This window comes from Python bivittatus, unplaced genomic scaffold (genome assembly GCF_059951505.1).
Source record: "Python bivittatus isolate LINGU-HERP-01145 unplaced genomic scaffold, Pbiv_v1 ctg000850_np1212, whole genome shotgun sequence".
Classification (NCBI taxonomy): domain Eukaryota; kingdom Metazoa; phylum Chordata; class Lepidosauria; order Squamata; family Pythonidae; genus Python; species Python bivittatus.
The window spans coordinates 58,401,706-58,415,009 of record NW_028277112.1 but is presented as its reverse complement, the minus strand read 5'-3'; the positions used below and the strand labels follow the sequence as shown (position 1 = coordinate 58,415,009).

Sequence of the window (13,304 nt, the reverse complement as noted above, 5' to 3'; positions counted from 1 at the left end):
AACTGGCTGTACTCCTCACTGGTCCTTACATGGCCAGACTCAAGCAGTTCAGACTCCTTGCAAGCAGACCAACCAGAAATTCTTTGGATGCCTTAAAATTAGCCATTTGCAGAATTGTTCCCATAGCTTTAATGAAACTGTGTGATTCCATTCATTGTTGGATTGCAGAAAACAATCCTGTGCTTGTTTTGTATAAGTAGAACAGTAGATAGATAGATAGATAGATAGATAGATAGATAGATAGATAGATAGATAGATAGATAGATAGATAGATAGAGATAGGTAGAGGTGATTACTTGAATGGTGTGGCCATTTTTTTTTCACTCCTTAAATAGCTGAAAAAGGTACTAAACGTACGACAGCATTAAGAGTGAAGATGGAAAATGGAGGAAGAGAAGAAGAGGTTTTATGCTAAAATCCCCGTCTGGCTGAAAAATATGGGAGACTCAGAAGGATCTTCTGTCTCCAGAGGAGACAGTTCAATATTTTTCCAACCTGGCTGAGAACTGGGCATCATGTACATTGCCCTTGTACTATAATGGAACCACCCATCAATCTGCCAGTATTGGAAATTAAGATTTGCTGGGAGCCAGGTGGCATATCAATTTAATAAATTGTTGTTGTTGTTACACTATCCACAGTCATCAGTCTGGGTAGTGGCTGTTGCAGTCCTGCACATTTGGAAAATGCCTTGCTGGGGCAAATAGTTTTGAACTGTTAGGGGGATGGCTCCATTTCAGTTGAAAGGAGGTGGAATTTTCCTGGAAGGATGTTTCTTTCCTGGCCCCCATCCTTTGTTCTTGTATCAATTGCCACTAGAACTATTTGGTGCTTCAGTCTCTAACTCATCATGTATCATTGGGAGGATGAAAAAATAGGCAAAAACTGAATGTCACAGACATTCTATTCTAGAAGGGCTTCCTCATGCTATCAGAAAATTAGGCAAAATATGGATAATTGTATAATGATTTGAACTTTTTTAAAAAACATTTTCCTTGTTGAACTATTTGATGCAAAGTTTTAGATGATAAACTGTTTTTAAAAAATGGATCAGGAGTTTCGTATTCTGGCTAAGCAGCTCTGACATTATTGATTTATCTTTATAACCTGTAGAATTACTAATCTGTTAAGAGTGGGCTCCACTGGGATTCAAAACCATTGGCATGACTCATTTAAAGGCTGTAGTGCAGTGTTGTTCAAACTTGGCCACTTTAAGATGAGTGGACTTCAACTCCCAGAATTCCCCAGCCAGCATTGGCTGGCTGGGGAATTCTGGAAGTTGAAGTCCACTCATCTTAAAGTGGCCAAGTTTGGACAATACTGCTGTAGTGTGATAGAATAGTTAAGATGTTGGAGTGGCCCTAGGGAGGCCCAGGTTCTAGTCCATCCTCATGGTGGCTTTAAGCCAGTCACTTTCTCTCAGTCCAACCTACCGCACAGGGTTGTTGCTCCAGGTAAAAATAGGAGGAGGGAATGCCATGTATGCCACCATGAGCTATTGTATGAAAGGTGGGATATAAACCCAACAAACAAATATGTAATCATGTAATTCTCTAAGGACTGATACGTAACTCTCATCCATGTACAGGCCTGGAAAGGACAAAGCTCTCCAACATTTAAGGAACTAAGCCATACAAATTCTTCATGGTTTTGTTTTGTTTTTAAAATGTTTTGGCATTTCTCCTCAGCTGCATCACCCTTCCCAAGGGTTTCGCTTTGGAACTGTGCGAGAAAGCAGTGCGGAAGATTATTTCAAGCAAAGCTTTCCAGACATGCATGAGTACATGAAACGGTTCAATGTACCTGCAACTCCCGATGGAGTGGAATACCTGAAGTAAGTTTCCTTCCTGGGTTAAAGATGAGTCAACTCGGACATGTCAAGGGAACTCTTGGATTCCCTTTGGGCTGGCCCTCCAGCTTAATGGAGACAGTCAGTCAGTTGCAGCCTTGCTGAACTGCAACTCAAGCAGCTCGAGACAGAATGGCTAGTGGAAAAGCATGCTGAGAGTTTACTTCACAAAAACCTGGAGCCCACAGTTTGCCCATCCTGGATTTAGTAGAGCCGGTGCCTCACCCTAGTACATATGACTCAAAGGCCCATACATGCCAAAAGAGGCAGCAAGGCAGCCAATGAGTAGAAAGGTCAGCCCTATATGTTCCTGGATGCACAGAAGCATACTGTAGCTTCTCCAAAGACCATCCAATAAGTATTGGAGCTCAGAGGTGTCCACAGAAGCTGGTGCTTTGGTCAAAATAAACATTGCAGCATTGCACCACCACAACACAGACTCTGCTTCTTTCATATATGTGTGTGTGATGTCACAACTCACATACAAAAAGGGCCAGAGCTTGCATTGCAATGGTGGAGTGCTGATTTAATCATTTGCTTATTTTTGATGCCCCCCATGGATGCCTCTGCTGGATCCCACTATGTAAGCCAATGTTTTTTAAAAAATGTAATCATGAAAGATGGAACTTTATGGTGGAGCTGGTCCTACTAGTGAGGTGGTTGCTTCAGCTGGATCTCAAAATATTCAACGAACTAGAGAGTTCCCAAATGATCCCTTCAGCTGGAAGAACGGGGCTTAGAATAAGTACAATTTGGTATAAGCAAATACAGTACCAAGTGGCCCAAAAGAGCTTCAACTTCACATATATATTAATGGATCAGAGTTGGCAGTGAGTGATTAGGAAAGGGATCTTGGAATCACAGTGAACAACTGAATAAAAATTTCAACCATCCAAAAGGAAATGTCCTGTTTGGAATGATTAGGAAAGGAACTGCAAATAAAACAGCCAGTAAAGGAATGGTTTCACACATCAAAGTTTTGCTTAGCCTTGCCAAGTCAGCTGGCTTCTCTGTATGAGCCGTATGTAGATGCTAAACCAGAATAAACAGGTAAAGCTGACTGAAAGTCATCTGAGCTAAATCCTCAGAGAAGACTTTACAGTCCATCCAAGGTGCTTTGAAGCCCCACCAGTGGTGCAGACCAATCTGTTGTTATTCAGAGATTCCTCCCAGGTAAGGTTTCGTTTTTTAAAAAATTGCACTACTGTTTTTTTTAAATTCTGATCGTTTCTTAAATAGTGTTTCTAGTTAAAATATATCCGTTGGCTTTTAAAAACCATATATGTTTCAATTCACAGAGTAAGAAAAAGATAAATTGGTTGACAGGCTGTGACATTAGCATCAGATTACTTATGTTTATTGGCTTATATGAGATTTTGCTTTGATTTTTGTTAAAGGCTTTCTGAGGATTAAGGGAAATAGATCTAGAATTTCCATCTGGAAACAATAAGCCTTGTATAAATACAGTGGTACCTCTAGTTACGAATTTAATCTGTTCCGTGACTCTGGTTGCAACTCGAGTTGGTCTCAAGTCAAGGTAAATTTCCCCATAAGGTTCAATGTAAATACGGCTAATCCGCCCTCCGAATTTGGTCGCACCCCGAGGTAAATTTCCCCCATAAGGTTCAATGTAAATACGGCTAAACAGTTCTGAAACATATGCATTTTATTTTTAAACCTCAAAAACCTTCCAAACGCCACAAAAACCTTCCAAACACCACAAAACACATCACAAGCCTCACCGAATGTCTCCTTGCTACCGCGATCTCGCCCACAGGAAGCCGCGACCGCGTGGCAGCAGGGAAAATGGCCGCGGATCCGGTTTGTAAGTAGAGGCAAGTTCGTAAATAGAGGTAATTTTTTGGGGCCGGAGCTGGTCGTATCTCAAAAATTTTGTAAGTAGGGGCATTCGTAAGTAGAGGTACCACTGTAGATATAAATGGACTGCTGCCTGCTTGTTGTACCTTGTTGAATACTTTCATTTTCAGGCAGGATCCCGAGAAATTAGATGCCTTCATCATGGACAAAGCACTCCTGGATTATGAAGTGTCCATTGATGCTGACTGTAAACTTTTGACAGTGGGAAAACCATTTGCAATTGAAGGTATGAAACAGCTTTCTAAAACCATGGTCTATATGGTCATTTTTATTTACTGTTTTCTACATATTCTTTACAGCAGTGGGGAGATGCCCAGGCACTGAAAACCTTGGACGAGACCCAGAACAACCCTCCAAATGTTGTCACCAAATTGTAATTGTTAGCATCACAGAAGGGTAAAGAATTAAAATCATAGAGAGTAATCATATAGATTGAACTATATAATGCTGTTCACAGTAAAATGTAATTGAATTCCGTTTTAAAATTAAAATTAAATTAAATTCACTTCTATTTTTTGACATATGCTCTCTAGGAGGCCTTCCTTGGCTCAAAACAAAACAGAACAAACAAAAAAGTTGCTTATCCTTATTTTACACCCAGCAGACCCACCAAGCACCTAGCTATATTTAAATACAAAGAAAATCCATAATCCGTATCAAAGGAGAACTTTTACTGCACCAAATCAGATCTAACTGACTAAACTAGGAAACTGAAAAGTCATCCTTGAAGAAGGCATAGTAAAATAGAAATGCTGCCAGAAAACTCCATGATTTATCCTGTAGTCATTAGGAGTTGAGCTGAATTTGATGGCATATTTAACTTTTATGTTGTATTTTAAGGAAGCTATGAAGAGAGTGAAATCATATTATATTATGAAAATGTGTGGGACCCCATTTCAAATTTACAGTATACCAAAGGTAGGAAGCCTATGGCTCTCCAGTTGTCATTGGACTATAAAAGCCTAGCAATTGGTCTTGCTGTCTGAAGCTGATGGGAGCTGGAACCCCCAACATCTGGAGGACCTACAGAATCTCCCTTTGTCAAATAACACAGAAAATGTTATCCTTCCATGGCCTGCCACCCTCACAGTGGATTCCACTATAACTTTGTAGTTACCTTGACCACCAGGAGGCACCACATGTCCTCTTTCATCTTCTTTGGGACTCTTCAGATGTGGGTTCAAACTCTTTACTGGGAAATGAACCCATGGACGTTTGTACTTTAATGGCTCTATCTTGTGCATTAGCTTTAGGAGCTATCCAAATTCTGGGGCTCAGTAGTTGCAGGAAAGGATATAGAATCTATCAGAAACATCCTTCTGTTATGGGAGCTTAAAGGAAGGTGGACTGTATACTTTCTGATAGCTCCTATAACTTTGTAGGATTCTGAAGTCTTAAGAGATTTGCTGTATCTTTCTTCATTTTATGTCACCTTACCATTATTGGCACAGCTCTCCTGTTCTTAAATAAACTTCCTGTTACCATGTGGTTTGAGCTACTTCAGTGGGATAACAAGATAGGAAGGAAGTACAGTAGTGAGGTACAATGGTCTGCATAATGGATGGTTGCTCTTCAGAGTTATGTGTGGGTGAGTGGGGGAAGGAAGGAAGGAAGGAAGGAAGGAAGGAAGGAAGGAAGGAAGGAAGGAAGGAAGGAAGGAAGGCAGGCAGGCAGGCAGGCAGGCAGGCAGGCAGGCAGGCAGGCCTAGGACTACTCTTGTGGTTGCCAAACGGGAGGCAAACAAAGTACAATGTCATGAGCTTATGTCCCAGTTCCTATCTTTGACAAATATGGACTTTTAACTTTCTACAGCATGACTGGTTCCACTCTATAAAACATTGAGCTAGCTAGAAAAGGCAAATACCTAGAGTGAACCAGCCAAGCTGGCTAAAGATAGTTTCCTGCATGTCCATACACACAAGGGCACTACCTACTATAAAACAGTGCCATATTTCCCAGATACAAAACATAGTGCAGGAATTGCTGATCTCCTGCCGCTTTTCAGTTTTGTGCAAGGACTTGGTGGACTCTGCTTCTACCACTAATAGTCATGAATTGGCACATGCTATAGAGGTGATTATACAAGTCATTAGAAATCCCCATTAGCAAAATTGCAGAGCTCTTTGGAATTTACTCATCAACTCCATCCAACCACAACTTTCTTGGCCTTTTCCCTCTTCTTGACTCATTCACTCTTTCTTCATATATTTCTTTTGTGATTCAGGTCTCATACATTCTCAAGGTATGATCAAACCACCTCAATATTCTTCTTTTATACTGGTCACTTACTTTTGTGCTTAGTCCCCATTTATTCAGCATCCATTCATTCTGGATCCCAGGACTTCTTGTTTTACCTCATACGCTTCTTAAGTAACCAATTTCCACTTCAACTTACTTTTATATTTCTTGTATCACAGAGAACTCACAACAGCAAAAGCATGCTCTTACACACATTGCATCATAAAATTCTCGGTCATACACTGCAAATAATTCAGACTTTTAGCCAACCACACAGCAACATCTGTATGCAAAAGTAATGTACATTCAAATTCCCAACCAACATAATAGTAATGAGATCCCAAGCATGCATGCATTCATTCATTCATGCATTCATTCATTCATGCATTCATGCATTCATGCATTCATTCATTCATTCATTCATTCATTCATTCATTCATTCAGATGACTGGAGAATTCTGGGACCTGAGTCATAACACCTCTGAGGCTATTAGCTTTCGGAATTATAGTGACTCACGATGCAGAAAACATCAAGATATACATTTAGATGAGTATCCCAATTTTGTCAATGCCAAGTACTTTTCATGGGTCTACACTTGATCATTTATAACTGGTTCCTACCATTTTATTCCATTCTATCAGCATTTTGTTATACTTTAGTGTGATCAAACAAAAAAATCGTTAGAACTATGTTATCACATGAAGCAGGAATGAATATCAGGATTTTGCAAGCAAGAAGCTGAGTCAGAAATAGTGTTGATGTAACAGTCCCAGCCCCCATTGATGTGGACCTTACAAAATGTTTCAAAATGTCTCTACATGCCAAGGAATATGCATTCCACATGTACCCTGTCAATTACAAAGATGGATATGTCAACAAAAGATGAAGAAAAAAATCACAGTTATGCACAACAAAATACTAAGATATAGATGATGTGTAAGCATAAAAATGCATGAGCACATACACAGCCAAAAAAATGTATGTGGTTTTATCAAATGCTGATTACAGGCCACAACCCTTATAGAGTAGTACTATTACAGAAAATAAAATTGTTCAGGTGGAAGATGCTTCAAGATTGTGATTCTGCTGAGGTTGCCGTCTGAATAATTTCATTATTGTTGATTTGACAGAATGGGAAAAAACTTATTTATATTTCATTTTGCCAGAAGCTGTTGTTTGATTCTATGGCTCATGTAGACATTCTAGAAAGAACAAGAAACAAATAAATCAACCAACTAAAGGGGAGGAGGGAATCTTACAGAAACTTTTCATGGACTTATAGTCCCCGTATCTCCCATCCCCTGGTTTTATACTACAGGATCCTGTATAAGATGGCAATGCATTTAGGGCTGGGGAAGGGAATATAATGATATTGATTTTGTACATTTTGTAAAATTGTCAGAACAGTGTTTTGGAGAAGGCAGCTTAGTGAATACTTTGTATCTTAACCCCTTTTGTAGGACTGGGACTGACACATGATTTATAATTCATATTTTCATATGAGGAACTAAGTGGGTTGAAAGGGTTCTTTTCATTTTAATGGCACAGTGTTTGGGAATGTTATGCTGTTTGGATGAAGTTCAAAATCCAAATAACAGTACTGTAAAAAGCTAAAGTTTTCTTCACTTGTGGTAACTTCATGGACTTGCCTTATAGTTCTCTTAGCCACAGTATTGAAGGGGTTTCCCATCAACTTCTTAGACACTCTTTCTAGGTCCATGTGATATTTTTCAGTAGTTTCCCATCCAAGTACTAACTACTTGGCCCCACTTCTTAGCTAGTATGTAGCTGGATACTAGTGCACAAAAACTAGTGTTTTAAATAATGATACTGAAAGGAAATATGTGTCTTGATAGGAGAAACAAAGCTGCAAGTATTCTGATTTAACTATCCAACTAACATATCTCAGGAGACTCAGAGAGACTCTGGGACACACACTGAATTTTATAATTAGACCAGACCTAAAGCATTTGGGATTTTTCCTGGCCACTACATTTCAAGGATTATGAAAGCAAGTTGAGAGTACTCAGGAAAAGGTAGGGGAAAGGTTCCAAATGTTTGGAAAACTTGTCAAATATATCACAAGCTTATCAAGCTGGCTAAGAGACTACCTCTCCTAGATAGATTCTGGTCATCCAGTCCAGGTGACCAGGGAGCACCTCTTGAGGGCCCCTCCTAATGTGAGGTATGATGGAGGGGACTCCACAGTGGGGATTCTCTGAAGTGCCCCCTTTTGAATAGCTCACTCCCCCAAAGCAAGGGTGGCAAGTTTTTCTCTCATGGCTCTTCTGGAACCTCATAAAAAACTTGGCTTTTCTAAAAGGCCTTTGTGGATTAATCAGTGTGGAGCCATCAGCATCAGAATACAAATTTTCAAAATAAATTTGTATTATTGTATATTGTACTATTTTATATTGATATTATACTGTTACTGATTTTGGATGCTGTACGCTGCTGTACGAGACCTGATTGTGATGATGAAGAAATCCCCATTTAAAAAAAGTTAATGAAAAGTCTGTCTCACTTATAGGGATAAGGAGAGTTTTACTCAGCTCTCACTTGACCAACAACATTGTAATCAATTAAACCTATTCACAGTTATAGCCGGAAGGAAGGAGAAAGAGTTATGTTCCATGATTATGTTATAGAGATTTGCATTGTTATTTTATCTGCCTTATGGAAGACCAAAAGACCTTTACTCAGCCACCACTTTAGGATGCCTTTCACATGACTAAAGACATGCTAACACTGATGATTTATGGGGAACCTGCAGACTGAGACCTGGGTGTGGTCCTCAGCTTAATCTCTTTTGCAGGGAGAGAACAAAAAGAAAAGGGACAGATAAATAAGCTGCAATGGATGGAATTATGGACGAAAGCCATCAGCAAGCCAGCAATTCAGGCTCCTGGCCAGAGTGGCTGATTGGTTTTTAAATAGTCTGGGGAGAAAAGAGAGAGAGAGAGAGGAGGAGGAGGAGGTGGCTAAAACAAGAGAGAAAGGTTAGCAGAATGAAAGAAGAAAATTGCAACCAGTAGAACTTGTTCCTCTTCCACAACAACATTTACAAACTGTCTATCTATGATGGCAGATATTTTTAAAATTAGCTTCTGATGTTCAAGTAATTTGCTTCATTCTGTATTAGTAAGTCAAATTTAGGTGTCCTTCTCCTTTAATTGCAATCTTTAGCTCCTCTGGTTCCCTCTAGTGTCCAAACTTCAAAGGCCCATCCTATCATGTTTTTATTTTTAGAATTCAAAACATCAGCAGTTTCCCATGGGAAGGATTCATATAATAAATTTCAAAAACTTATTTCAAATCCATTTGGACCCTTAACCCATTTATAACTTTTCAAAACCAACACTTTAATCACCCTTTTGCTGTTTAATCCCAAACATCATTTTTCTAAGTCCTTAAATTCGTACTTAAAACTTCTTTCACTAAGGGTTGAAGGAAACTCACCCAGTGAATGCTGTAAAATGTGCCATTCTGAAGTTTCTCAATATTTAAAAGAGAGTAAAAAAGTAATTCCAAAGATGATTAAGAAATGCGGATCAGCTGAACCTTTTGTCCATATAGGCTACATTATGACTGTGAGCCAGTTGGTATCCCTCGACTCCCAGCGACGGCAAAAACCTCAGTTCCTCCCATCTATTCATGAGTAGTAGCTGTCCAGAGTACGTGTGGGCAATCTCATGATCTCTCCTTTCTCCAGAGAGATTTCAGCGGCCCGGATCCAGCATCTGACTGCCAATTCAGTTGTAATATCACCCTTGCTGCTTTAGGGACATCAGTTCACCATGTCCTCACCGGACATCTCTGGTGCTTCTGCTGTTTGTGTGTAATTTGTATATCTGCTAATAGTGGCATTGACAGCAGAACCTTCCCAAAGGAGAAGGAAAAATTCTCACTCCTGCAAAGGTTGCCATTGCTATGAACCAAGGTAGAGGATAATATTCCATTGTTCAGTGAGTTAAAGGAACAGGTATCTACAGAGGTTACAATGGATGTTTTAATGGCCATCTGCCAAAGCTACAATTTTAAATATTCTTGTTTGGCAATTATGTCCCAAGCATGGGCAAGCATCATCTAATGAGAAAAATACTGGTGTTTTCTTTTGCTAGGGTACGGTATTGGCCTTCCTCCAAACTCTCCACTGACCTCAAATATTTCTGAACTGATCAGCCAGTATAAGTCCCACGGCTTCATGGATGTCTTACATGACAAGTGGTACAAAGTGGTACCGTGTGGAAAAAGAAGCTTTGCTGTGACCGAGGTAAGAGATGTTCCATACACCCTTCCAGCACTTGGGATAGATAAATCCATCCCTTTGAGTCTCATTTGTTCAACTATGCATTTATTTGAATCGCTTTCCTGTCATGTTTTCTGGTTTGTTGTTGTTGTTAAAGCCTGCATAAAAGTATATATACGTTTTTCACATACCTTTATCCTAATACATGCACCTGTTCTTTGTAACTGCATTTGTTCAAAAAATTTCATCTAGTATAATTCATTTTTCTATATTACTTTCACCTATGTACAGAGTTGGCATGCCTTAGTCCTAACAGATACATTTTTCTCTGGTTTTATGTATGTGTCTGTGTGTGTGTTTTGCTTAACTGGAAGACTGGATTGTAAAATTTGAACACATGAATATTCCAAGGCCAATTGCATTTTAGATTGCATGTTTGATCATCTGTGAATTAGATAAGTTTGTCAACAAGCCCCTTTTTCTCACATGCCAATCTTCATTTCATCCACTCCTGTGAGAATGGATGCTTACATATATATATTAGAAAAGTCACTCATGAGCAGAGCCATTGTATCAGGAGCTTGAAGGAACCAAAGTAAGAAGATGGCCTTTGGAAAGAGTCTAGAGAAAGGAGGAGTTGGCATCTTGCAGGATTGGGTGAAAGATTCAAGAAGAAGATTCCTGAAAGATTCAAGAAGAAGAGAAGAAAGATTCCTGAACAGGAGGTTGGGCTAGATCAGGGTTCCTCAACCTCAGCAACTTTAAGATGGATGGACTTCAACTCTCAGAATTCCCCAGCCAGCCATGCTGGCTGGGGAATTCTGGGAGTTGAAGTCCACCCATCTTAAAGTTGCTGAGGTTGAGGAACCCTGGGCTAGATGATCTGAAAGATCTCCTCCATCTCTTACATTCTAGGATTTTAAGTGAGTTCCTGGAAATGGCATGAGAATACATAGAACCATAGGAGGGTGGAAAAGACGGTGAGCACAAAATGGGGTCAGAACATGACACCATATATTTCCCCTCCTTCTTTTCAAGTGTCCCCTAAATCTGTTTCTCCTATCCATCCACCCCCTTCAGGGTTTGCATATCTGTACTTTGAGAAGCAATTGGATGGGGCACGTGGGCCAACAGAAATAAAAAATGGAGGAATCTGAATTAGAGAATGAATAGACTTCTATAAAATTCATTTTCTCTGAAATGGATCTTTTATTGGATTAAAAAAAAAAACCTGTGTTCTGGATCAAATGGGTAGCTTTGTGTTTGGAGGCTCAGCCCCCACCTCAGCCTTATATTCAGATTCTTGGACAAGTATCTTGCCTTAGCTTGACCAAGTTGCCTTCTGTGGGAGGAAAAAAAAAAAACCTTTGTGCATGGCTATGCAAATGGGCAAATTCTCCAGCTATTGCGTTGATGCCCAAACCCTCCTCTCAACAGGCCAATATGAGAAGGGTTAAGGACCTCCATTTTTCTAAAGATTCTTTGACGAAGCCTCACTTAACTTAAGGATCATACCAAGTATAGTTTCAACTGCATGAATGTTCTTGAGAAGAAGAATCAAAAAGCAGTCTTGAAGGACCGTAAGTAGCTACCATAGTAGGTCTAAGAGGGAACGATCCTTTAGTGTCAAGGAAAGCTTTTTTCCCCTACTACCAATACAACTTCAGGGAGATGATTTCTAATGAAAGAGAAGAGGATAAAACTGCTTTTTTCCCTGCTCTTAGTGCCAGGAGTCCTGTTTGTGTGTCTTTTAATTCATTCCTGCAATTAACAGCCAATCCATTTCAGTCCTAAGTGCTCACTATCCTGGTTACTATGGTAAGCAGTTTTATTAATCTAGAGCCACATGCTAAAATGAATGCACTTGAGTTCATTATGCTTCAGCTTAGCAAAAAGTAGGACATATCTCCCTAACTGGCATTATTAACACACAACAAAAGTAGAGTGGAAGAGAAGCAGCTAGGAAACTGATTTGCTCCCCTAATAATAACCTACCTGCTAATCCCACCATTTCAGTAGTATGATCATTTGAAGTATAATTCATAAATTGTTAAATCTGGATGCTGACTTTCACAGAAGACTATTTTTGCATCCAGCTCTTAGTCAAAGGGATATGCATACTGTGGACCCATCCATAGGAAGATAGGTGAGCCAAAACCCTTTCAAAATCAATAGGATTTAAGCAGCACAAGAGAACATGTCTCTTATATTGATTTTAATATGCATACTGAAAGACAGTAGTGTTTTAGGTTCTTCAGCAAAAGTATAGCCGAAAATGAACTCTTCCTGGAGAAAGACCAGTTTTTAATGTAACGCTTCTATCCCAGCGAACTGGTCTGTGATGCCCCTGGTACTTTGAAACATCATTGTCCAGGACAACATTCTGTTAAAAGGACTAGTAAGCAATTCATGTCGCTTACAGGATATCTGTTTACAGAAAAAAACCTCTTTTTTGCCAGAAAAAAGCTGTCTTATGAAATATGTAATTTCTATCTCATTCTCTCCTATAATAAGGAGTTTTAAGGTGGAAAACAGACAGCCTATTAATCTTTTAAAAAGAAAAAGAAGACACCCTTTTGGCTAACACTGCAATGAAAATGGGAATTGGTGTTCCTTTACAAGCTGGCCTGTTACAAAATTAACTTAAATGCAAACTCAGAACGGACCATTTAAGATCAAACTGGAGAAATGTAGTTCATCCATACTGGAAGAGAGATATCTAGTGGAGCATTGAAGCATTACGCAAATTGGTCATTGCTAGAGATGCTGAAGAGAAGTATCTTTCTTTGCCCTATCGTGCAATCCCATCATTTGAAAACTTTGTTGTAATAAAAAAAAAGAAAAAAGAAAAACCCTCTACAGATTGGAAGTATACTTTTAATCAGCTTTAAGTATTTTTAAGATATTTAGTTGATTAGTTTTAATCAGTTTGATGAGCGATGATTTATCACCAAGAGGCTAAAATTAATAAGAAGCTAAACAATGATTATATTTGGACCAAAATGGAACATTTGAAGTGGTCTTTCATTCCAAATGAAGGAGATATGACTCATCCACGTAAACAGGGAGGCTTCAGATTGCTGATGTGT

At 39.3% G+C, this 13,304-nt stretch overlaps 1 protein-coding gene across 1 annotated transcript in view; it reads left to right on the top strand.

The window, feature by feature from the left end:
* GRIN3A (glutamate ionotropic receptor NMDA type subunit 3A) overlaps positions 1-13,304 on the top strand; it is a 120,871-nt gene that overhangs the window by 89,777 nt on the left and 17,790 nt on the right. Inside the window, exons 4-6 of the mRNA XM_088129878.1 lie at positions 1,689-1,834; positions 3,838-3,953; positions 10,088-10,239. Of these exons, the coding sequence (XP_087986004.1) occupies positions 1,689-1,834; positions 3,838-3,953; positions 10,088-10,239 (414 nt within the window). The remainder of the gene's footprint in view (positions 1-1,688; positions 1,835-3,837; positions 3,954-10,087; positions 10,240-13,304) is intronic.